Genomic DNA, 26,647 nt, shown 5'->3' with positions numbered 1-26,647 from the left:
CAATGTTCTAATTGCTAACCCAAGTGTGGTTACATGTTTTTGTGACTCACTTCTACCAAGTACATGTTTTCATTCATGATCATTTGCAGATACACATGGAGACATGAAATAACGAGAAAATGTTGCATATGATAATGAAACATGCGATAACAAGCAAATGTTGCAGATGTTTCAATCAAATGTTTCAATTGTAAATGCTTGTTTATGAATGTGTGATGATCATGCTCATGTTATGCAAGTCAAGTTATGCAAGGCTAACACCCAAGGTGTTACAATGGAGGGATGGTGCCCCCTACAGATCTTGTACGTCATTGCTTCAAGGAGCCTTTTGGTGAGGGGTCAAGGAGGAACCCCAGTGACCTTACTCCTACAGCTCATGTGCTAGAGGCTATCATCCAGAGGACACTACTTCCTAGGTTGGGATACAGAGAGGGTCTGACTCGCCTATAGCTCTGGCTCCTTAATGCCCTGATGCAGCAGACCGTGTTCGACATTTGGGACCTCCTTCTATCAGAGATGGAGGATACTATAGCTGAGGGCTTCAAGGGTCACAGACAGCTTCCTTATGCACATTGGATCACATTCTTGATGCTCAAGTCTGTGTAGGTCAGGACCCCAGAGATGGTTACCGAGTACAAGGGTTCCACTACTAAGTTTCCAGCTTATAACATGGCACAGAGGATCAGGCACAGCACACCACAGGCCCCCACTCAGCCCAGTCGTCGTCTAGATGTTCCAGAGTCAGCAGCTCAGCAGGACAAGATCATCAGAGGCATAGCTGCTACTAAGGAGGAGCAACTTGAGGCACAGTAGGAGGCGACAGAGTCTAGTGACAGCTCGGATGATGATTATCTACCGATTCCTCATATGCCTCCACACAGACATGATGCAGAGGCCAGCAGTTCCAGCTCAACTCCACCTACATCGCAGATGGACCCTGCTCTGATTGCTATTCTTGAGAAGATGCAGCAGGATTAGGCACGACAGGCACAGGAGACCGCTGCTAACTTCGTACAGTTTCAGGCTCGTCAGGATGAGTTCCAGCGGCAGCAGCAGATCCTCCAGCAGCAGCAGCAGTAGATGCACCAGCAGCTTATGGGATTTATGCAGCATGTAGTAACATCACTTGGGGCCCCATAGCCACAGCTCTCGCCCCAGATTGCTCCGCCTACCACCACTACAACGACTCCAGCAGTACAGCCCAGTGGGCTTCAGAGTCAGGGATAGCCTCTAGCTCCATTTGCTTCACCTATAGTTCAGGTGTCCTAGTGGTTGTCCTCTCCAGTGGTTGCCCTATAGTTCACACCATATCATATGGGCTTCTCACCGGATCAGTCATCCTCGCTATTTGTGCCTAACATGTCAGTCTCTAAGAGTCTTGGAGCATCCTTCAGCGAGTTGACCGGCATGCCTACACCGCCTCATATGCATGCCCCCGGTCCTTCTACAGCAGCCCCTGTCGTCGTGACTACTCAGAGGCTCCCTTTGTCTGTCGCCTCCTCAGATCCTATGACAGATATTCTAGCAGCTTCACAGGCAGCACCTGCCCCAGCTCAGACCCAGACCGCTTCAGTGACACTTCCTGCCACAGAGGGTCAGTTAGTACCGAGCTCAGGGTCAGATGATGATGGCGCCCAGTTCCAGCTTGCCCCTCGTACCTCAGCGCCCGACTCGTTCGCTGTAGCCCCGCCGATCGACCCTTAGGTTTTGATGTTTGACGCCAAAGGGGGAGAGGGTTCGAGTATGTAGACTTAGGGGGAGAGACATTTAGGGGGAGCTAGTTATCTAGTATTAGCTTATTATATACATTTGGAGTTTTATTTATGAGATACACTATTACTATTATGCATTCATGTGTTACTTTCATGCATACTATTATATCTATGTGATAGTGATATCTATGTGATTGTGATATATGACATGTGTGCTCTCTACTTTACATTATTTACATATCATATTACTTGTGTTATGCTCATTTGCCTTTGCTTCCGCATTTATACTCCGATGCAAATGAGCTTTGTTACTCGTACTCATGCTTAATTCATATCCTTTGATTACATTGTGTTGGCTTGGGTCATATAAGCTTGACTAACACTTTTGTTCCTATCGACAAAAGCTTATATGAACCAAGCCCGTCAAAAACCTCACTCTTTCACATACTCGAGGTGGTATTGTCATCAATCACCAAAAAGGGGGAGATTGAAAGCATCTAGGCCCCGTGTTGGGTTTCGGTGATTAATGACAATACAAGATTACTATGACTAACGTGTGTTTTGTAGAGGCAATTAAGTTAGGTCATGGTAATAGAGATCGATTGGGCAATCGAGGTGGTCATGCCCCTACAATGGAAATCGTTTCGGTTTTCAAAGCATGGACAATAAGGTTAAGGATGACTAGTTCTAAGTGTCGATTGGAGTTGGAGTGACACTTAGAGTAGTTTAGGACTTTGTTTTTCCTTTGTCCGTACTATTAAGGGGGGGTATGGATGGGTAGCTTGACCTAGATGAGTCTAGTGAGTTAGGTGTGGTGCACACTTGTTAAAACTAGCACTAGGTAGCTCCACAACAACCCTATGATCCATTGGAGCAAACTTCATTCACATATGTTTGAGAGTTGGAAGTGAATGGAGGGTCAAATGCTGACCGGACGCTGGCTCTAGTGCGATTGGATGCTGGCCGCAGAGTCCGGTCAGTTCATTTGATCAAGCGACTGCGTTCGGTGCGACCGGACACTGGAGAGGTCAAGTGACCGGACGCTGAGAGGTAGCGTCCGGTCGACTCTAGTAAGGTTCCAGAGAAGGGAATCTACGACCGGACGTGTCCAGTCAGTACTGACCGGACCCTAGGGGTTCAGCGTCCGGTCGAGTACAGTAAGGTTCCAGTAAGGGTTTAATGCGACCGGACGCATTCGGTCAGTGGTGACCGGACCCTACCAGCGTTCGGTCAACACATTTTCATTGGAATGCAGGTTGAACTGACCAGAGCGTCCGGTCAACCTGACCGGAGCGTCCGGTCACCCCGTAGAAGCTCATAACAGTTCGTTTTTCAGGCTGCCTTATAAATAGAAGCTCTACTCATGTGTGGAGTTACTTTTTGCTCATTCCAACAGCTGAGAAACACGTTTGTGAGTGCCAAGAAGAGCAAGGTCCTAGTGAGGTGATTGAGATTCGTGAATCCAAGAGAGTAGCCTCATTAGTGAATCAAGAGTAGACAAGTGTGCATCCATCTTCTCATTAGGCTTCGCGTGGTCAAGTGAGAGTTCGTGCTTGTTACTCTTGGTGATCGCCATCACCTAGACGGCTTGGTGGTGATTGGGAGCTTGGTGATCACCCGACGGAGCTTGTGGGTGACCCAACTCAAGTTGTGAGCGGCTTTGGGTGATTCGCCATGACGGAGTGTCGAAGAATCAACCCATAGAGAGCACTTGATCCTTGCACGGATCAAGGGGGAGCTACACCCTTGTGCGGGTGCTCCAACAAGGACTAGTGGGGAGTGGCGACTCTCCGATACCTCAGCAAAATATCACCACATTCCTCTCTCTCTCTATTTACCTTGAGCATTTACTTTGAGCATTTACTTTAAGCAATTCAATACTTGTTCTTACATTCATAGAATTGCCGTGCTAGAGTAAGTTTGGAACATAGGTTGCAAGTCCTTTGTGCGTTAGATCAATAGAAACACGTTTCTAGGCATAAGGGGTTAATTGGGCTATCCGTAGGATTTGATTATTGCAAGAAAATTTAGAATTAGCCCAATTCACCCCCCCCTCTTGGGCATCTTGATCCTTTCAGAGCTTAATGCCATTTGCTTAGAGTTTTGCGAAGGTCTGCTCAAGGTCAGTTACCAGCTGGTCTGCTTGTTCGGACTTGACCATGATGTTGTCTATGTAGGCCTCAATGGTCTGCCCGATGTGGTCTCCAAAACACTTGAGCATACAACGCTGGTATGTAGCCCCAACATTCTTCAGACCAAACGGCATCGTGATGTAGTAGAATGATCTGAAGGGGGTGATGAAAGATGTTGCGAGCCAGTCGGACTCTTTCATCGCAATTTGATGGTACCTGGAGTACGCATCAAGGAAGCAAATGGTTTCACACCTTGAGGTAGAGTTGACTATTTGGTCTATGCGTGGCAAAGCAAACAGATCCTTTGGGCACGCTTTGTTGAGACCCATGTAGTCAACACACATCCTCCATTTCCCACTCTTCTTTCATACAAGAACGGGATTGGCTAACCACTCGGGGTGGTACACTTCCTTGATGAACCCGACCGCCAAAAGCTTCACGATCTCCTTGCTGATGGTCCTGTGTTTCCCCTCGTCGAAGCGACGCAGGCATTGCTTCACCAGCTTGGAGCCTGGGTGGATCTTCAAGGCATGCTTAGCGACTTCCCTCGGAATGGCCGACATGTCCGAGGGTTTCCACGCAAAGATGTCTCTATTAGAGCGGAGGAAGCCGATGAGCGCGCTTTCCTATTTAGAGGAAAGCGTGGTGCTAATGCGCACCAGTTTGCCATTGGGGTTGCTAGGGTCTATGAGGACCTCCTTAGTGCCCTCCACTTGCTCGAAAGACCTAGCCAACCGCTTGGGGTCGGGTGCTTCTTCGGCGACCTCCTTCCTGATGGCTGTGAGCTCTTTGGAGGCGACGATTGCCGTAGCATGATCGTAGCACTTGACCTCGCACTCATTGGCATGCTGGAAGGAGATGCCGATGGTGATGAACCCACCTAGGCCCAACATCTTTAGCTTTAGATAGGTGTAGTTGGGGATGGCCATGAACTTCATGTAGCATGGTCATCCCAGGATGGCGTGGTAGGTTCCATGGAACCCAACCACTTCAAAGGTGAGGGTCTCCATCCTATAGTTGGATGGATCCACGAAGGTGATGGGAAGATCGATCTACCCAAGTGGCACGACCTGCTTTCTAGGCATGATGCCATGGAAAGGTGCTCCGGTTGGTCGGATGCGCGCTCGGTCGATGCCCACAGCGTTGAGCGTCTAGACGTACATGATGTTGAGGTCGCTGCCTCCATCCATCAGTACATTGGTGAGCCACTTAGTGCCGACGATCGGGTCAACCATGAGTGGGTATCTCCCCAGTTGCGGGATGCTCTCCGGGTGGTCGGTCCGGTAAAAGGTTATGGCGGACTCTGACCATCGGAGGAAGGTAGGCACAGCTGGCTCGGCCATATAGACCTCGCAGCGTGCGAGCTTCTGGCAGCGCTTGGAGTCATAGGCCACCGAGCCTCCAAAGATCATGAGGCAGCCATCCAGCGTTGAAAAGCCACCGTCCCTCCCCTCAGCATCATCCATGGTTGGCTCAGGGTCCTTCCCCTGCTCATCTTTGTTGGGACCTACGGACAAGAACCGCTTCATGAGACCACAGTCCTTGTGTAGATGTTTGACGGGGAAGGCATGGTTTGGGCATGGACCTTCGAGTAGCTTCTCAAAGTGGTTCGGGATGCCCTCCATAGGCTTCTGACCCCCCTGCGGTCGGCGACGGCCATGAGCGAGCCCTCATGTTGCCGCTTGTTCTTCCTCTTGATGGGACAGTTGGAGGCGCCTTCGTTGGTGTCCTTGTCCCATTTTGCCTTGCCCTTGAGGCGATCGAAGATCGCTCCAACCACCTCCTCGCCCGAGGCATGGCTGGTGGCGATATCGAGGAGCTCCTTAGTGGTTCATGGGTCCTTACATCCTAGTTTGTGAACCAGGGACTCATAGGGGGTCCCAGACAGGAAAGCTCCTATAACGTCGGCGTCGGCGATGTTAGGTAGCTCAGTGCACTACTGGGAGAATCACCGGATGTACCCACGAAGAGTTTCTCTGGCCTTCTATAGGTAGTTCTTGAGATCCCATGGGTTCCTAGGGCACTTGTACATGCCCTGCAAGTTCCTCACGAAGATCTCTTTTAGGTCTGCCCAACTTTGGATTCTGTTGAGCGGAAGGTGTTTTAACCATGTTCGCGCTGAATCAGCTAGGAACAATGGAAGGTTGTGGATATTGAAATTGTCATTATCCACTCCACCGGCTTGGTAGGCAAGCCAATAATCCTCGAGCCACAGTCCGAGGTTTGTTTCCCAGTGTATTTTGGGATGTTGGTTGGTAGTTTGTACCTTGGCGGGAAGGCGGCGCTGAGGATGTGTCGGTCGAAGGCCTAGGGCTCGGGCTTCAGTCCTCGGCACTGTCGTAGCGTTCGCCACGACAAGGGTGATAGCCGCAGCTAGCTCCCTCTCTCAGATCATCACGAGTACGTCTGCGGGCGTTGATGGTGTCGCGCGCATCACGGTTGCGGCCGAGAAGCTCATGCAACGGGACCACAGTGCGCTGCCTGTCACCTTGTGGCGCCTGGTGGACTGACGCGTCCTTGTCGAGTTGCTCAGAGGGCGTGCGTTGGTTGGTGTCGAGCTCGCATCGCCAAGACAGCGATCTCTCAGCCAACTACATCGCCGCACATTCGAGCAGCGTATGAATTTTGCGGTGGGCTCGATGATCCTCGGGTGTTGCGGGCCCCAGAAGCCCATAGAGCAAGGCTGCCACAGTAGCGATGTTCAGGCTCACCCGGGTGAAGTGTGGGAGGGCTTCATCATCTGCGGTGATCCTCCGGTTCACATCATGGGCCATGGCATGCGCGCCCACCATCTCCATGGCGCTCGATCTCTTGATCGAGCTCTATGTGTTCCTGCTTGACCTAGAGTCATGCTTCCTCGAGCTCTAGGTGTGGGGCCTTTAGCTACTCCACCTATAGGCAGGGTGGGGCCCCTATCTCCCCCTCGACCTTGCCATTGAGGTTGTCCGTTAGCGTAGCCTCCTCTTTGTGGATGCTTTCGGCATGTCCCTCGAGGGTACCTGCCATGAAACACTCACGAGAGGGGTGATGACTCCCCCGCTGGAGTCAGAGCTGGAGGGCAACTCTGATTCTCTCACGAGGAGGTCGTGGAAAGACTCCGCGACATATTCAGTCATCCCCACAAACCTGTCATTCGCAGGGAATGAAGGCATGCGTTGTGCCATAGGGTGGCCATTGGTCTCTGCGACATTGTGGAGACCGAATGGGAGCGCTATCGGGGCGCTCCAGATGAGGTATTCTAGAGAGAGCGGCTCTCCTCCTACAAGCGATGCCATGCCATTAGCGAACGAGAAGGTGAGGTGTGCAAGTCCTCCCTGGACGGCCAGTGTCCTAGGAAGGCACCGAGCTGACGCTCTAACCTCCCGTAGTCAAAGTCGAGGAGCTAGTTGCTTCCGAGGGTGCGGGCCTCCGGTGCATGCAGCTACAGCTCCTCAAGTGCCTCGATGATTGTGTCGAAGCCACTGAGTGGAGAGCTTAGACAGCGACAGGAGCCATTGCAAACTCTCCCTCCACCATTACGATGAAGTCCAGGTCCCCAAAGCGCACCTGCACGCCTAGGACCCAGCTGAGGTCGTGACAAGCCATCCAAGGCCTGGTGTGGATGTTGAGATGCGCAAAAGGCCCCTACCTGGCGCGCCAACTATTGGTGTTTCAAGTTGCCACCAACAAGTAAATTTCTAATATTGCGCGTCTGGCCCAGATGGTGTGCTAAGAGGACACAAGGTTTATACTGGTTCGGGCAGAATGTCCCTACGTCTAGTTCATTGCTGCTACTCATGTTACTAGCACTGAAAGTTCATAGTAGGGGTTACAAACGGTCGAGAGAGGGATGGGTCCCAAGTCTCTGGTGGTGTGTTGTGATGAGTTCCGATCGGTTCGGATTTGAGTCAAGCTCGGATGTGTTTGGATGCAGGATCGGTCGAGTCTAGTTTCCCTTAATGGGACGCCCTGCTTTCCCTTTTATAGGCCAAGGGGAAGCAGGGGTTACAGTGAAGGGAAAAGAGGGGAATGGGAAGGAGAAGAAGTCCTCCAGGATCGATGGGTCCTTCTTTTCCTTCACGTGGGTCCCGCCGATCCTATAGATGTAAACAGGGACAGCTCCACGTCGCGGCCCTGTCCGTCACTAGCGGCATGTGCAAGCGTCATCGCCCGATCGTGGCGCTCCACTCTGTCCTGGCGAACATCGTGGTGAACTGACGTGTCTATCAGTGTTCGTACGAGGGTTAGGTAGAACAGTACCGGTATGCCCGACGCTGTTCCTGATGTGAGTCCCCAGGTACGGCCCATCAAGACCATGGGTTATATCGGAGAGTGTCGGTCACTTCCCTGGTGTCAGAGCTTTGACCTAGACCCATACGCTTGGACCTAGAGTGGTTGATGGCGGTATGGGTCTTCGTTAGGTGAGATAGAGCCTCCGGCCTTAGGGTCAGGAGATGCAGAGTTCTTCCCTAGAGGCCAGGCAAGCTAGAGTGCAATCCCAAGGCTTGGGCGAGGCAGAGCCCAAACCCTTGGGTCAGGCAAGGTAGAGCGCGGACCCAAGGGTCGGGCGATCCGGAGCGTGGACTCAAAGGTCGGGCGAGGCCAATCCCTGCCCTCAGAGGTCGGGCGAGGCGGAGCTTGGACCAGAGGGTTGGGCGAGGCGGAGCGCGGACCCATGGGTCAAGCGAGGCGAAGCCAGCCCTCAGAGGTTGGGCAAGGCGGAACCGGCCCTCGGAGGTCGGGCAAGGTGGAGCGCGGACCCAAGGGTCGAGCGAGGCGGAGCTTGGACCCGAGGGTCGGGTGATGCGGAGCACGGACCCATGGGTCAGGTGAGGCAGAGCCCTGCCCTCAGAGGTCGGGCGAGGCGAAGCCAGCCCTCAGAGGTCGGGCGAGGCGGAACCGGCCCTCAGAGGCCGGACGAGGCGGAGCTTGCGTACCTGGGGGTCGGCAAGAGCTGTAGTCGCGCCCTTGACCGCTCGGATGAATTAACGTTGATGGTTATTAGCTTCTCCTCTTCGGGTACCCTGGTATTGGTCCCTGACACTTTCGGAGCATCGTCGGCGGTCTGCGCTACCTAGTCCCCACGAGGTCGGACATTGCGTTCGCCGTGGGCTACGTCAACCGGTTCATGGAGAATTCCCAAGAGGATCACTGGGCTGTGGTGAAGCGGTTGCTGCGCTACGTCGAGGGGATGGTAGATTAGGGGATCGTCTTCCCCAAGACCGACAGAAATGGGCTGCAGCTGTGTTCAGCGATGCAGACATGGCGGGGGACATCAACGGACGGCGGAGCACCTCTAGCGTGCGCGTTTTCCTCGGGTCGGCTTCAATCTCATGGTTGTTGCTGAAACAAAAGGTGGTGACGCTGTCCACGTGCGAGGCAGAGTATGTGGCGGTGGCCATAGCGACGAGCCAAGCTATGTGGCAGCTCCGGCTGCTGGACGAGCTGACCGGTGTGGAAGCTCACCCACCAGCACTGATGGTGGATAACCAGCCCGCCATCGCCCTTGTGAAGAATCCGGTTCTTCACGACCGGAGCAAGCACATCGACGTCAAGTTTACTTCCTCACGGACTGTGTCGATGGAGGGCAGATCATCATCGGGTTCGTCGAAACTGGTCGGCAACTTGCGGACGTCCTCACCAAGCCACTCGGCTGTCTTCAGTTCATGGAGCTGAAGAAGATGATCGGCATAGAGGGGGTTCTATGATTAGCAGCAGGATTAGGGGAAAAATTGTTAAGTAATCTGCTGCTCCCCTGTATGAACGCGCGGCAGGGATAGGCGCCGAAGTCAGCCCTGCTGTCACATCTAGTCTCTGTAGCAGCATGGCAGCCTGACATGTCTATGTACTAGGATTAAATGAGTAGAGTTGTATATATAGTTTCCCACGGGAACTCAGTAAAGAGAGCGAGTTTAGTTGTGCAATCTCCTCTGCAGAGCTCCAGCCAACGCTGGTGTTTGTGCTGTGTGTGTGCGCGTTCTGTTCTCCCTCTCTTCTTCTACCTCTAATGTGGTCGGCAACACTGGTGAGTGATCGGCTCACCCGTACCGGTGATCAGGGGCTAACACGCTCTTCTACTGATTCTTCGAGGCGCAGATGACACCGGAGGAGAAGCCGCTCCTCCTGTGGCTCAATGGAGGTCGCTTCCGCTTCTGCTCTCCTTGTACTACCTTCAGCAGTTAAAATTTCAAAGGTTTAGCTTCCATTGGAAATATAATTAGTGAGCTTTACTCGTTGAGATTCTGAGTGTACTGCTGCTACAATCTGTTCTCTTCTTTATAGTTGTTGACTATAGTGCATACCAAATTGTTTGTGCTGTGTCGATTCATGTTAGGTGTTCATGGTATTTGTGATCCTTAATTTGTATTGATTTAGTAATGATAATTTTGCTGAATTTTCTTCATCACATGTTAGGTATTCTGTTCTTTCTACTTTTTGCACTTTTGTTTACGACAAGCTTTTACTTCTAATTACGCTAGGACCTGATTGCTCCTCGATTGGCTTTGGAGCCGCATCTGAGTTGGGGCCTCTCAGAGTTGTCGGACAAGGAGCAGCGCTGGAGTTCAATAAATATGCCTGGAACAATGGTGCGTTTGAGTTGCTCGCATGCGCCCTTATTCGGTTGCCTGGAACACTTGTGTGAAGCACAATGTTAAGTATTTTTTTTTCTTGACAGAGGCTAACTTGCTGTTCTTGGAGTCTCCTGCTGGGGTTGGATTCTCCTACACCAACACATCCTCTGATATTGAAAGGGTGAATGATGAATTTGTAGGTAAATTGATCGTTAAACAATGTTTTGCCTGACACTCTATTATTTGAAAAAAAAGGCCCTAGAGCTACATTTCTGCTGTAGATTAGATTTTGCCTTAGCTTGCTGTTGAATTTCGGTCATTAATATTAATAAGTGCTAGCTTGCTGATTAACAATGGATTTCATGTAATCTTTTCTCTTATCCTTTTTTTTAGCTGAGGATGCTGATAGCTTCCTAGTGCACTGGCTAGAGCGATTTTCAGAGTACAAGGACAGGGAATTTTACATCTCAGGAGAGAGCTATGCAGGTAATTTTGACTGGAAGCTATAACAGATTTTCAGCCTTGGTTTGGACTTTTTAGACATGGCCACAATTTTGAACTAGAACTATGCAGGATAGTTTGACTGGAAACTATGAAAAGTTTCGATATCACAGGAATCAAAAGCATATAAAATCTGGCGCGAAGCATGTGAGTGTAATTTTGTGTGCCTCCTTTTCCACATTCCACTAACCTTCTATTCTTTGGTTTGTGTTGTTTTGTCAATATGCCAAGTATAAAGTATTCGTGTTCTTAGATTTCTCAATATGCCAAGTATATGCCTGACAAAATAGTGTCACAATCTTGTTTAGAGCTAGAACTTCCACTCGAAGTAATCACCTGTTACTTTCTAGAATGGGATGACAGATTGGATTTCTACTAGGTTGGTGATTATGACAACTCATTGCTCACGCATGGTAGTAGAAATTCTCATGCTTAATTGTTGTATATTGAATTGTTATCAAGGTTACAAATATATAGACCAAGCCTATAGGATACACTCATTAATTTAAAGATACAAAATAGGATCAAGATGATAGAAAATAGGATCAAGATGATAGAGGGGCAGCTATGATCACTCATGCATGATAGGTACACTGCAGGGCGTGTCACACTAAGCCCGCAAGGCCCGTGTAAGATGGAGAACAAGAGCAGAGAGAAAGCACATTAACACCCATAGTCTAATTGTCAGAATGATAGACTCAGGCTAGATTTGAAGTCTGTGAAGACTGGAGTCAATGGACCCTTAGCAAATATGCCGGCGAATTGTGAGGTAGTTAGGTCCCAATATACGCTGACAACATGTTTGTGGATGAAATGAAGATTGATCTTGATGTCTTGTGCCCCGTTCGGCTGGCAGAATTTTAGCTGAAACTGGCTGAAAATACTGTTTTGGCTGAATTGTTGTGAGAGAAAAATACTGTTCCGGCTAAAAAAAGAAGCCGAACAAGCCGAATATGGGGTAAGCCGAACGTGGCCTTGGTGCATTGGTGTTGGACTGGATTCACACACTAACATTGACAAGAATAGATTCCTTTTTCATTAGAGGAAGTTTTATTGATCTCAGTCAATTGCATCAGGTAGACATATCGGCCATGTCAAGGTGAAGATCAACCTGAGCAAATTCAGCCTGGCTTGGCCCACAAGCCTTAGTGAACAGGGCCTGGACATAGGTTCTGCTGCTTAGAAAAAAAATCTCAACCCAAGCTCGGCCCAAAATATGTATTTTAAAATTGTTTTTCACTAGAAATCGCGCAGGAAGTCCACTAGGCGCCTGACCCAAAACATGCAATCTGACTCATCTAGTGGACGATCATAAGCAAGATTTTTTTGGGCCTGACCCGACCCACAAAATGCTCAGGTCTAGTGGGGAGTACTAAAGTGACCAAGGATGACAAGAGACCTGGTAACTAGGCACTGCTAGTGCCTGGGCGTACGGAACGGCTGCAACCCATTTCGTGCCCCCGTTTCTTGCGTCCAGGCAGGGGGCCGCACTGCCCGGACATTGCCTACGCCTGCGTTTCGTGTGCCATGTAGGGGCCCATGCCGCCCGGACGTCGCCTGTGTGGGGACTGCGCACGCCCCTCTCGCTTCTAGACTTGAGAATGGATGCACATCCAAAATCCAAACATAGGGATCCAGCAGAAGTCCAACTAAACCAGCGTTCTTGTCCAGTCTAGTCCTCATAATTAAGGCCTGTTTGGTAGGGCTCCAGATTCTCACAGAAACATTTTAGATCCAGATTCTTTGAAGAAACATTTCTGGTGATGAATCGGAATCACTTTATGAAATCGTTTGACTGGTAGTTGGGATTCCGTTTAAAAAATGATTTAAATAAAAACATGTTCAAAAAATTCTCAACTATTTTGTGGATGGAGAACAACTTAAAATAAAAAACATTATAACTTGTTGCACTAAAAAAAGATTAATTGAACAATCGAATAAAAAAGTAAGAAGCAATGAGATGAGAATCTATGCGAAACTAGCATCTAGCCGTTTCGCATATGTACATAGAAACGATGAAATGCTTCGGTTTCGAATCACTTGCTAAAAAGACCGTTTGAAAGTGATTTTAGTGATTCGCATAAGAAAACTGAAACGTTTCTCCCATCCAAACAGGGCCTTAGTAGAAACGTCCAATCCAGTCCAATCTAGCTCCACCTAAGTCCAAATCCACCCAACACAATCCAACTAACTACGTACGTGTTTGCCAGAAACACGTGCTGACGTGCGCAACCGCCGTGCGGTGCCGTATGCAAGCGCTGTGCCATTGGCGTCAGCGAGCGTGAGGCGGTCGAGGGATGCGCCGTCGAATCGTCGATGGCAACGCGCACTGGGATTTTGGGAAGACGATGGTGTAGCTGTGTAGGCCAGGTAGAGCCGACGAGCACGAAGACAAGCAACGACCCTGAGTCCGTGACAGCGGAGAGCCGAGAGCACCACGACGAGAAGCAGCAGCATTTTGCGGGGAGCAGCTTGCACCGCCGCACCGCAACAGTCGGTCTCTACGCATGCTACCAAGCAGACTCAGGTCCAGCCATGCAGCAGATGCAGCGGATGGCGGCATGACGCACATGCAGCAGCAACATTTGATGAGGACCGTACCTCTGCCCTCGGCGCCAGTGTTTCCAGCGAGGCAAGTGTGTAGATGTTGCTGCTCTACGTCGGCATTGTGGGAGGCCGGGATGGCGGCGAGCTGATGATTTGCGGGAGGCAGTTTAGTCCAACTGAGATTGGATTATCCTGGGTTTTTTCGTCAAACGGAATCCAATGCTATTGGATCAGCAGCAGATGGATGTCCACGTCCAACGAAATCCAAATACTAGAGAATCCAAGCGTGAAAGTCCAATTGGATCTTCGCCTAAGCCATGTTCATTCCTAGGTCTACCCGATTTCCACGTGCATCCCACGTGTAACAACCGATCTACTTTTGAAACATTCAGATACAAGACAGATGAAATATTTGAAACATGCGTCTGAAACACTTACAAAAACACCTAAAAAACACTTGAAAACCATTGCAAACACACGCAACATCCAGATAAAAACTTTGTAATATATGCGTAAAATATATACAACATCCAGATAAACACACTCGCAACATATGTCTGAAAAACAGATAAAACATTAGAACAGACGCTTGCAACATATGTGTACAACATTTGTAACATCTTGATCTACTTTTGCAACACCACAACATCCGTATGAAACATTTGCAACATAACTCTAAAACACCTTAAACACTAGAAACATATGCTTTCGGCGCAACATCTTCTTGCTTCTTGGGAGAATGGATGCTCATCGGTATGTGGAGTTCACCGGAGGTAGCGGCCCAGCGGTGGAGAGGCAGCGCTCACATGACCGGTAGATGGCAGCAGCGCGCCGCGCCTAGCAGGGCCGGCAGCCAAGCGCCGTGACTTTGAGCGCGGTCACGCTTGGTTGGGCCAGCGGCTGAGTGCTACGGCTCAAAGGCGGTGGAGGACGCTGTGGGTGCCTCGCTCCAGGTCCTCGCGGTTGCCATTCACTACTATACTAAGCTTTTGTAGGGGCGGTTTTGCCAGTCGCTCCTACCACAGTGTTACTACAATTTAGGGGCAGCTAGCAAGTCGCGGCATTTTTCGCGCGAAAATCGCGCGCTTTGCGGCTATGGGGATTCGAACCTGTGACCTCCCCCTCGTGCGTACCCTCGTCTACCATCGCACTCACACTCACTTGTGTCTTTATTGGATTTTGGTTCCCCATATATTATCCTAAATCGAGTTTAAATTGATTGTTTGAAGCCCTAAACGAATTCAAATGAAAAAATGTCAACTACAAAGTTTTATAGCTTTTTGAGATCTACAACTTTTATTTTAGTAGTTTCTCAATCCGAGATCGTTTACAAAATTTGAATTTAAAATTTGTGAAATTCAAACGTAGTTTTCCTTGATAAAATGATTTCAAATCAAAAGATTGTTAACTATAAAGTCTCATAACTTTTTGAGATCTACAAACTTCATTTTTGTTGTTTGTCCATCTGAGATGGTTTAAAAAGTTCAAATTTCAAATTTTTAGAAATTCAAACTTAGTTTTCCTTGACAAGATGATTTAAATCAAAAAGTTGTCTACTACAAAGTTGTATAACTTTTTGGGATCTACAAATTTCATTTTGGTTGTTTCTCCATTCGAGATCGTTTAAAAAATTTGAAATTTAAATTTGAGAAATTCAAACATAGTTTTCCTTAACAAAATGAATTCAAATAAAAAAGTTGTCAACTACAAAGTTCTATGACATTCCGAGATCTTTAACTTTTATTTTGATGAGTTTTTCAGCTGAAATCATTTAATGTTTCAAAATAACATTTGAAGTTACCATTTTTAGAAATTCAAAATTTAAATAGATAAAACACAGTCGCATGAAATGATAGATAAAATAATAGCCGTAAGAACACAATAAATTGATAGAGCATGATTTTAGAATTTTTTTGAAAAAATCATCAAATTTGAATTTAGTACGAGGGAAAAAGACTAGTTATAAGTTTTATCCACAGATTAAAAAAAGAAATCTGAGTTCTTCGACAATTTCAAAATTGAATTTCAAACAACAATTTGAAGTAGTAAATGATTTGAAATGAAAATGTTGTAAACAACAAAGTTTCATAATTTTTTGAGATCTACAACTTTTATTTTGGTCATTTCTACATCCGAGGTCATTTGAAAAAAATCGAATTTTAGTGCTTAACTTTTACTATTCGGCGTCTATTTATAGGTATTGAACCGTCCCTACAAGTTGTGTGTGTGTGTGTATATATATATATATATATATATATATATATATATATATATATATATAGAGAGAGAGAGAGAGAGAGAGAGAGCGAGAGCGCTACTGCCCTGTAGCTGGCTACAAAATAACACTACAGGAAGACCGAGCATCTGTGATAAAATGTGGTGGCGAAATCTTAATTTGTCATTGATTCCCATGTTATTAGTGACCAAACTAATTTTCATCACTATTGCGTCGATTATTAGTGGCAAACTACTATATCGCCATAGGATGCACCTTCAGTGGCGAATTTAGTGATGAAACATTAATTTGTCACTAATAAATAGGTTAATTGTGACTAAATATTTATTTCCTCACAGTTTTGCCATCTACCGGTGACAAAATATTATATCACCACACGGTTCAAGGTCAGTGAGAAAATGTTGTGGCAAAATTGTATTTTGCCACTATTTACCATCTTAATTGTGACTAAACAATTCCCTCCCACTATTAGTACGTTAATCTGTGACAAAATTTTGCATCGCCACATGGTAGCTGATTACTGAGAAATTTTTGTGGCAAAATATTCTTTTGTCACTTGTTACCAAGTTAATTGTGAGCAAATAAATTTTCTTGTTATATAATATTTATATTAGTGATAAAAACATGTGTTCCGTATGATAAATAATTAGTGGCAAATATTGTATTATCATGGGTCCCACTTGTCAGTCAAACTCCACCTTATCTTCTTCCTTTTTTTTGAAACAATATCTTCATCCATTTTCTACAGCTGCAATTACTGGACGGAGCATCTCCGGCCGCCCCCAAGCTCTGAGCTCCGCCAAGCGCCGACGAGCTCGCCCATAGTCGCCGGCCGTCGATGCCCTTGCCCATGGCTGCACCGAAGCTCGCACGTGCAGCGCTTAGCAAGCTCTCCCACGGCCGCAGCCGCCTATCTTGATGAGTGTCTCCGACCGCCCCCAGCTCGATGCTTCTGCTCCACGCCGACGAGCTCGCCCATGGTCTCCGGCCATCCCCGCTCCCACCCGGATCCACCGAATCTCGCCTCGCACTCGACGAGCTCGCCCACGGTCGCCGCCGCCAATCTCGACGAGCTCGCAAAAGGTTGGATTCGCTGCGTCCCTAGCCACGGCTGTGCTATGGGTATGGCAATGACAATCAGGATGGAACAATCGAGCTACACAGAGGTCCTGCATCTGGCTGCTTCAAGAACAAACACGTGTACGGTCTTGAAAGGGGAGAGGCTTCAAATGGAAACAGGAATGATAGTGCGGACAACTTGTATTTTGATCAAAAGTATTACCTGACGGCAGAGGTGTTGGACATTAGCATCTCAGCTCTGCACCAGTGGATCGGTGGCAAGAAGCAAATGGATCAACGGGCGGCGGCCATAGCAGTTTGGGGGCTGTTTAGGGTTTAAGCGGTAGCCATTGAGTATTGAGTTCAGATTCGTGGGCTACCTGATCTGGGTCCAAAAATGTAGGAGGTTTTCGCTCTATTTTCTTTTTCTTTCTATTTTTGTGGTGAACATTAATGCCGATGAATACGGCAGGCAGCCTGGTTACTTGTTAAGGACTTGATTTTGTATTTTACAAAGATTTAATAATTAATAAAGCACCATAATTTGCTTTATTAGTCATCGAAATATGAGTTAGTTATTTGCAAACAAAATGTTTGCCAAAACAAAACTAATATGGTTCGAATGTTGATATTTGGCATGATATTATGAGTAGAAAACTATGATATTCTATATTATTTTTTATAAATATTTAATCTATGATCTAAATAATCATTTGTTTATGATTTTTATATATTTAATTATTAGTTTAACACTTTATTTGTTATATACTCATACTTTAATCCTAACTTGTTCAATGATATTGTTCTTATAAAACTACGTATAAAAAGGTAGATACATGATAATAACACGGGTAGCAGATGCTTACATGCATACACGCACACTCGTCCAAATTAATCACCACACTGGAATAAATTCAGAAAAATAGGAGCAACTACATCGTGACTAACACGGCTGGCGACTAACACGGCTGGCCAGGTTCCACCATAAGAACCTAAACAGATGAGTCTCAATTCAACTTGTTTGGTTTGGTCCCCAACTCTTATATATGCAAACTCTAGTTAACAATTTTTGACCTGTTTGGCCGACCTGTTGGGCTCGTTAGACAGGTTTCTTGAAGCCACCGATCACCTATTAGTCAGGCCAGCCTGGAACGAGGTGGGCGGCCGTTTTCGTGAAGCTAGGCCCGAGCTAGCCCTTTTATCCGCTCGCCTCACCTCCCGCTACAAGATAAAGCAACCAACAAAAACGTAACATTTCTTATACTGACTAAGCTAGGTCATGCAACCAAACAAGTTCATCTTGTATTGTTGAAGCCAGACCAGGCTTAATTGGCTAACCAAACACACCCATATTGAATATCTTTGACTGACCCCCTCTATGTATAATTTCTAGCTCCCCCAAGGTTTCGAGGATACACTGGCTATGGTTCTTGGCTATGTTATAACGCTATGAGGAGCTCAAAGACCCTTTAGTACATTCTTGCCAGCTTTTGCAGCCAAGGTCCATGGAGTTCTTCGCCTCCCACATATGTCCTTTTATTTGTTGAAATTTAGTTATATGGCATTCAAAGAACCTTATTTTCTTTGGAAAATACCATGAAAGGACCATTTAGAGAAAACTAATTGTCAAGTGATGCGTCTTATTCGAAGAGATTTGAAGTCGAATTTTATTCACTATCTAAAAAATAACAAAAATATTTTTCCAATAAACACACATTAAAATAAATTTGGTATTAAAAATTATAATTTCTAGTAGAAATATTATGGACCTTGTTTATATTTTTTCACATTATATCTCTAGTAGAAATATTATTGGCCTTGTTTATTGTTTTTTTTTCACACCGAGCGCACTCTTTTCCTCTTAATAATTATAATTGGTGAAAAAATGTTCCCTCCAAATATCCATTCACCTTTCCCTTCAATTAATCCGTGAATTTTTTTGACTCCCGCCATATTGCATTGGACATCAAGTATATATATACATACATGGAGTCCTTTCCATCATCTACGGATCTACCAAACAATCAAAGCCAACTGACGGAGAGAAACAGGCGACCACAAAGGTGCACTGCGTACTACTACTAGTATTTTTTTTGCCAAGTCATCCTCCATCCGGCCAGCATCATCATTATTAGCCACCAATGATTACTCCTATCCTGTGTCAAAGCCAAGGCCATGTATCGCCGTGGCGCACGCCCAGATGCCTCCGGTGGCTAGCTACCCCACGGATCCATGATGCCGATGCGGAAAATCCACCACCGTGATCCGTCGTTGCGGCCTCCGATCCAGTTCGTCGTGGCCGCGGCCAGTGCCGCCGTCGCTGCGGCGGCCACCGCCATGGCCGCCACCACTGCGGCTTGCACAACTACCATCGTCACCGCCTCCGCCATCTCTACACCACAAGAAGATGCGATACCTCCAATTCCATACTGCCATGTGCCATGTTGATCCGTCAAGTCTTCCTCCATCCGGCCATCATCATCATTATTAGCCACCAATGATTACTCATGTCCTGTGTCAAAGCCAAGGCCATGTATCGCCATGGCGCACGCCCAGATGCCTCCGGTGGCTAGCTACCCCACAGATCCATGATGCCGATGCGGAAAATCCCCGGCCTCCGATCCAGTTCATCGTGGCCGCCGCCGCCGCCACCACGGCCGCCATGCCCGCGTCCAGTGCTGCCATCGCCACGGCCACGGCCACCGTCGCCGCGGCGGCCACCGCCACGGCTACCGCCACTGCGGCTTGCACAACTGCCATGGTCGCCGCCTCCGCCATCTCTACACTGCAATAAGATGCGATACCTCCAATTCCATACTGATATCTTGATTTCGATCTATGAATATGCATCACATCCATACCATATTTGTACTGGACACCAACCTACGACACCCATGCCTCCAGCCCAGTCCAACTTTATATTTCTCAAATTATTTTTTGACAGATTGTTTCCATCCTTTGTATATCTCAAATTATTTTTTTTCATCAGATTATTTCTTTTGGTAAAATATCCATCAATTTGATGGCTATGTTTCTCCATCAATTCCATTGCTGTTTCGCAGGGAAAATGGCTCCACGGGTGCCTCAACGAACAATTGCTGAAATGGATACAGAATTTGATGAGCTTGCCTCTGCTTTATCCAAAGATCCAAGGGACCAATTGACCTCTGGTATAGGTTTGTTTTATACATTCAACACCACCAAATATTTCTTTGCGTAAAAATTCTGATGTATTGTAGAATGTGCATCAAAGGAAATTAGGAAAGCTATAATTTTCTGCAGCCTCGTTTGTAATATAATGTTTCTATATTGCTTCTAGTGTATAAGAAAACTTCCATGATCTTTTGTTAAGTTCATATGATGTGTCTTCTAGTTATCAGCAACTCGACTTATTAGTACTGATAGCGATTCCATTAATAATCTCCATGAGAACATGCAAGTTCTTGACTTGTTTAATTGAATGCGCCATTACTTGTTCATAGATCTGAACGAGAGCTACTATGAACAAACACATGGGGTTTGTGTTCATGCCAATGTCAAAAATCCTAGTTATATTACTTGCAACTGTGTTCACTTGCATTACTTCGTGTGCTGATGGTATAATAAAAGATAGCCATTTCTGTTGTATTTAGTTATGTAAAATTTACAAAATGCCTATTTTTGTTTCTATAGGTGAAATAACAACCAGGTTACGTTCACGTGGCTCTCGAACTAACAATGAACGTGATCAATTTGATTCAGATGTGGCAATGGATGAAAATAATCAAATAAATGCTGCAACACACAACACTGAAGGTGTTTTGCTAATCTGAAACCTGCTTCTTTACACCATTGTTTATTTCGCTGATTTAGCTAGGTACTGTTATGTTGATCTACATTTATTTCTTTATACGACATAATAACAAGTGCTACATTTAGCATGCCACAACCTGTTATACTAATCCAAAATTTGATTCTTGACACTATAGAGTACAAACATTACATTTAATTACCCTTGTTCTTTTCCCTAAATTAACTAGGCCTTCCTAAGAGTGGAAGAAAACTTACAATTAACAATCAACTTCGCAAGAGAAGAGCAAAAGGAAAGCATATTGATATAAAGTTCCCTAAAGAATTTACAAAAGTGTGTGGAGAACATGCTAGTTTATTTAAAAGTGAGATAACAGTTCTTCTAAGAACTGTACCACTCCAAGTGAAGAAGTGGAGGGACATGGATAAGTTTCATCCTCGTACTACTACATCTATTTGGAGAAAACTAAAGGTGACCTACTTTTCATATGAAATGAACATATTTGGCATGCATAGGTTATCGTTGCATTCAGTGGCCGGTTATTACAATATATCTTTGCTGTACAGCAAAAGTTTCCTGAGCTTTCAGAAGAAGATAAAGATTATGCCATGAGACAAGTAGAGAGTCAATATAATAATCGGCATTACCGTCTGCTTCAAGCTTACCGAAACAACAAGCCAAGACCACAACATGTCTCACCAGAAGGTTGGCAATGGTTGATAAGGAATTTGTGGACGGATGATGATTTTCAGGTACATACAACTCATATCCTAAATTACAGTGCTGCATAATTGTTAATGATACATTTATGCGATTTGTAAACCAGAAAAGGAGCAACCAAAACTCCATCAATAGAGGAAAGCAAGAGATGGGGTCCAAAGTAGGAACTAGATCAATTGCTCAAATCGCTTACGATCTGGTGTGGAAAATAGTTACTAGGCAGATTTTTTTTCTATTACACATCGTTCTGAATTAGTGAATATATGCTTTTGTTATTCCAATGCAGCGAGACCCAAAAACTGGTGAATGGCCTACTACTATGCAAGTTTGGAAGGCTACATATCAAAAGGCTGATGGGACATGGTCCATTCCAACGGGTGAAGAAATAATGGTATGACCATATTACTTCCCTTTCTGATGGCATCTTTGGGTTTCACATTTGTCAATCTGTATCCTACCTTTTGAACTAGGATTAGGTGGAAGTGATGTGTTTTTTGTATGAAAAAGTATGGTAGTAGAATTATGTATGACTCTTTCATGGTTATTATCTCTGCAATGTAGTCTCTGTATTGTTCATTTAATGAGTTGAAAAGTCTAGGCACTACGAAATGTTTGCAGTATCTCTAATCATGAACAATATCGTTTTATTAAGCTGTTTGTAAATTTCATATATTATTTAATTTGTCTGCAATTTTCAATTATTAGATAACATGTTTGCAGATTTTTTTGAATAGTAGCAACTCTGAGAACATTTGGATGTTACACTATCCTATAGCTAATTTGTGCTCATACCTATGATTCATTACATGAACGCTTTTGCCTGCTGTTTAGTATATGGGTTCTTAATTAGTTTGTTTTTCATGCTTTGCAGACCAAACTACATGAAGCTACTGGGATACATCAAGAAAAGATTTCTTCTGCGCCCGTGCCAATAGTGGAGCACTTCGCACTAGTTCTTGGTCGAAAGCCAAACCATTCACGTGGTGTTGGCATTCGTGCTGTAAACCGAGTGGCTGAGGAAAGAATCAGATTGCAGGCACAAATTGAGGCTTCAGAACAGCGTGAAGCTGCAGCTCGAGCACGTGCAGATGCCGCTGAGCAACGTGCTGAGGCTGCTGAGCAACGAGCACAAGCTTTGGAAGGCCAAGTTTCCACGGTGGTCGAAACAAATGCACAACTGCAAGAAGAGCAGCAATCCCAACGTGATGAGATGAGTTCTTTGCGTCAAGCACAGAGTGGAGAAGTTGCTCGCCTAGTGAGAGAACAACTTGATCATCAAATGGCTGCATTAATTGTACGCATTGGTGCCTCGTAGCCTCTAGCATCTTAGAGTTTAAACACTTTAGTTGAATAATTATTGTGAGACTTTAAAGTAGTGTCAAGAGAGTTATTTTGAGGTTTGAGTGTTCTTAGTTTTATGTAATGCTTGATTGCCAAATTTGAATTATTGAAATAAATATTATTGGTGCAGATTTGAAATAATCATATTGCTATAATGTACATTTGTTGAGCTATTTTTGTCACTACAACAAGGATAATAATGATAACTTGGTCGCCACAACATCTAATGTGTTTCACACAATTGAAACTTATCTTGTGACAAAACTTGTCCTGACTAATATTTTTCTACAAATGCTATGCTTTTTTGTGATGAAACTATTGATACATTTTGTCTTGTTAGTTCTCACAGAAAGATAATTTTTTGTGACAAAGGTTTGCCACCGTAGTTTACATGTGAGGATTAGTTTGCATCACAAATGAAAAGTATTTGTGTTAACAAGTTACCACTTTTTCCCATACATATTGTGGTAAACAATTAGACACAATTATAATTTAATAGTGAGAACAAGCATCGACACGACAAACTCAAGTAATGGCGAAACTTCTATCACTAATATGTAGTCTTTAGTGACCACAAAATTTGTCACTTTTACAATGGTAATTGTGACAATTATATTGCCATAGATTCTGTATAGTTGTGGCAACTATTATCACCACTAAAAACATTATGAGTGGCATCATTTTTTGCCACTAATGCATATGTTTTTGTGACAACGAATGAGCCACAAATGGTCCTGTTACTAGTGGCAGTACAATTTGTCACTAATGAGTATGGTCATTTGTGGGGAACAAAAATTCATCACTAGAGTATCTGTGAGGCGAGTATTTGTGGCGACTAGTGGCGATTTAAAAATTCGCCACAAAGGTTGGTTTGTGGCGAAAAAATAAGCTTTTGTGATGAAAATTTTCGCCACAAAAACCCTTTGCCCTTGTGGTGTAACTTATTCTGTAACCGTTTTGAGTTACGATAATTACTATGTTAATTTACAAGATTATAGTAACTTCTTACTAAGTGGTTTACTATAACGTTATGGTAAATATCTCCATGTGTTATAGTAACCCAACTATCATAAATATGTATTGACATTATTGTAAATTAGTATATAAAATTATCGTAAATGGAGGTGGCTACAGAATAACTTATTTTTGTAGCTGGCTACTGAATATACTCTCCATATATATATATATATATATATATATATATATATATATATATATATATATATATATATATATATATATATATATATATATATATACCTGCAAAACATAATAGAACACATGGAACTTGTAGATCTAAAAAAAATCTAGTTATCTCAAATTTCTCCATTCTTTGAAATGGTTGGCCGAAAAAATTAACCGTGAAGGCCACCCCCACACACAACCTTAGAATGTTGCTCATCCTGAGTAAAGGGTTACAATTAAGAACCAAGGGCTAAGAAAGAACTATAAGGCAGACATTATGCACAACTACTGAAGATATTAAGCTGGCATAAATCATATTCCAAAATATTCGTACCGTGGGGTGGGTATGAACCTTGCCTTCAGAAGTTGAAAGATGGAACAGTACGCCTTGTCAAGCTTCAAGTTCTAGACATGCAGGGCTCAATGAAGTTCATACAAGCGCCTTGCCAAGCCTAGATCGAGTAGGTTTTCTTTCCCTTCGATGGTGACTTCAGGAGGCTGCTTGACATAGACTCCCTTCTTGATTTATGGAAATAGGACGAAGATGAAAGATGGGTGGTTATGGTTGCAAACTCTTGACTCATGCACCTAAGGCAGACGCACTCAGGGGCGTGGCATACCGTGCGCCGGACGTGCAACAAGGGTACCCAACAAGGCCCGTGCTAGATGGGGAACAACGGTAGAGGGAAATCACACTAGCAATCACTACGCCAGATTTGCACATCACTGCCGGCATCATCACTGCCGGATTTGTGAGAACCGGCAGTTAGGGATGAAAACGGTACGGATATTTTCCGACCGTATTCGAAACTGAATCCGTTTAGAGGGGTTGAGATCTGTCCGTATCCGAGTCCGGATATCCAACATCCGATACCGTATCCGTATCCGAATACTTAAATCGCATATTTATGATGTCGATATCCAATCGTATCCTATCCGACATAGTTGACACTATCCGTATTCGAATCCGAATCCGGACAGAAATATAAAAACAAATGTAATATCGGTGATATCCGTCCATATCCGATCCGTTTTCATCCCTACCGGCAGTGATGTAACTTCACTACCGGTTATGAGCTTGAAAAATGAAAAAAATAATTGGAGCTGGGCTAAAACCGGTAGTGAAGGACCACATCACTGCCGGTTTGTGGCTTGAACCAGTAGTGTTTTGGCGGCCACTCATCACTGCCGGTTTAAGCCAAGAGCCGACAGTGATTGGGCTCTATCACTGTCAGTTCTAGCCAAGAGCCGACGGTGATAAGCCTACAACACAAAAGACTGCAGTCGTCCTCTCATTCCTCCTCTCTTCTATCCCGAGAACATAGACGCGCGTTTGGACCCTTCTCTCCATTGTTGCGGCTGCTCTTCACTATGAAGCTAATGCTTGGATTTTGAAGAATGGCTTGATCTTTTTGCTTTAAGGTTAGTAACAAACATCCACTCCTTTGATTTTGTTGCTTAATTAGCTTCATTTTGATGGCTACATTGCTTGATTCTCATTCTAGTTCTTTTTCCATTCTAGAGAGCACTTTTCTAATTGGACATTTATGCAAGGCACAAATTGTGGTGAATCCATCATCCAAACGGTTGGTGTCTACGAACACATTTAAATTCCTAGCTAATTATTCCATGGTGGTCAAGATCATCATTGTTAGTATGTGATGCTATAATTAGTTCTTAGAAGTAGAGTAGAATATATGTTCTTTATTATTGCGCAATAATTGTTTTACTACGATTTTTAATTTACAGGGCTAGGGCTACCAATTTCAATTTTCTAATAATTAGTGTACAATAATATTTTTCAAAAATGGTACTTTTGAGCTACAATTGTTGTTCATGAAGCTCGATTTCTTATTAATTCTTTGTAATTACTATCTCAGTATTTTTTTGTGCAGAGATGGATCGAGAGTGGATGCATCTGTCCCGAACGGACAAGCGGTACATGCATGGCGTCAGCCAGTTTATCACTAATGCCAAAGCCCATGCTGGGAATGGGAACCCTGTCTTCTGCCCATGCAAAGATTGCAAGAATCATAGGAACTTTTGTCAAATTGAGTCTATACGATCGCACTTGATTACTAGGGGGTTCATGCCAAACTATACGATATGGACTATGCATGGTGAGGTTGGTGTGAATGTTCTGTAGAAAAATGATGATGATGTGGACATGCCTGACGTAGCCATCCACGATGCTGACAAGGAACCCAGTGTCAATACAAAACCTATGGCCACAGTTAATAATGTGTTTAAGAACATGCTAGCTGACGACATCGAGGATAACGATGGCATTTCTCAGCTGCTATGTAATGTAGAGACCGGATGTCTTAGTGAAAGACAGCTGAGAAAGCTAGAGAAAATGAGACAAGATGGCAAAACACCATTGTATAGAAATTGTCTAATGAGCAAACTAGAAGCCGACATCATGCTGTTAGAGTTCAAATCAACAAACGGATTGAGCGATAAAGGCTTCGATCAGTTGTTAGATATAATAAGGAAAATGCTCCTAGAAAAAACAAGTTGCCAGAAAAGACATACTTGGCTAAGTAAATGATCTACTCCATCGACCTCGAGGTTGAAAAAATCCACGCGTGTTCCAATGATTGCATATTGTACCGTGGAGAAAAATACAAAGACTTGGACGAGTGCCCCAAGTGTGAAGCTCCACGGTACAAGGAAGGGCCGTCAGATGAGGGTACCAAGACCAGAGGAGGTTCCGTAAAGGTCGTTTGGTATTTCCCTATAGCTCCCCGGGTGCATAGGCTGTTTGCATGTGCAAAGTCAGCCAAGCTGTTGCGCTGGTATGGTGAAGAGAGTAAGAAAGATACAATGATGAGGCACCCACCGATAGACATGACTGGAGGACTATCAATACT

At 45.0% G+C, this 26,647-nt stretch overlaps 1 protein-coding gene and 1 pseudogene across 1 annotated transcript; both read left to right on the top strand.

Annotated features, from left to right (window-relative positions):
- Nucleotides 1–26,647, top strand: part of LOC136512514 (serine carboxypeptidase-like 26) — a 74,214-nt pseudogene that overhangs the window by 31,375 nt on the left and 16,192 nt on the right.
- On the top strand, nt 20,949–22,563 carry LOC136511602 (uncharacterized). The gene is made up of 5 exons (XM_066505644.1): nt 20,949–20,999; nt 21,095–21,280; nt 21,355–21,447; nt 21,535–21,639; nt 22,120–22,563. The coding sequence occupies exons 1-5, from the start codon at nt 20,949–20,951 to the stop codon at nt 22,561–22,563; spliced, it is 879 nt and encodes a 292-aa protein (XP_066361741.1).

The sequence above is a fragment of the Miscanthus floridulus genome, chromosome 16 (genome assembly GCF_019320115.1).
Source record: "Miscanthus floridulus cultivar M001 chromosome 16, ASM1932011v1, whole genome shotgun sequence".
Classification (NCBI taxonomy): domain Eukaryota; kingdom Viridiplantae; phylum Streptophyta; class Magnoliopsida; order Poales; family Poaceae; genus Miscanthus; species Miscanthus floridulus.
This window is presented reverse-complemented; position numbering and strand designations above follow the sequence as displayed.

Excerpts from the sequence above, each read along its gene's own strand:
- LOC136511602 (XM_066505644.1), top strand. The coding sequence starts at position 20,949 with ATGGATAAGTTTCATCCTCGTACTACTACATCTATTTGGAGAAAACTA. Across the intron at positions 21,281-21,354 it reads GGACGGATGATGATTTTCAG|AAAAGGAGCAACCAAAACTC; the intron begins GTACATACAACT and ends TTTGTAAACCAG. Across the intron at positions 21,448-21,534 it reads CTCAAATCGCTTACGATCTG|CGAGACCCAAAAACTGGTGA; the intron begins GTGTGGAAAATA and ends ATTCCAATGCAG.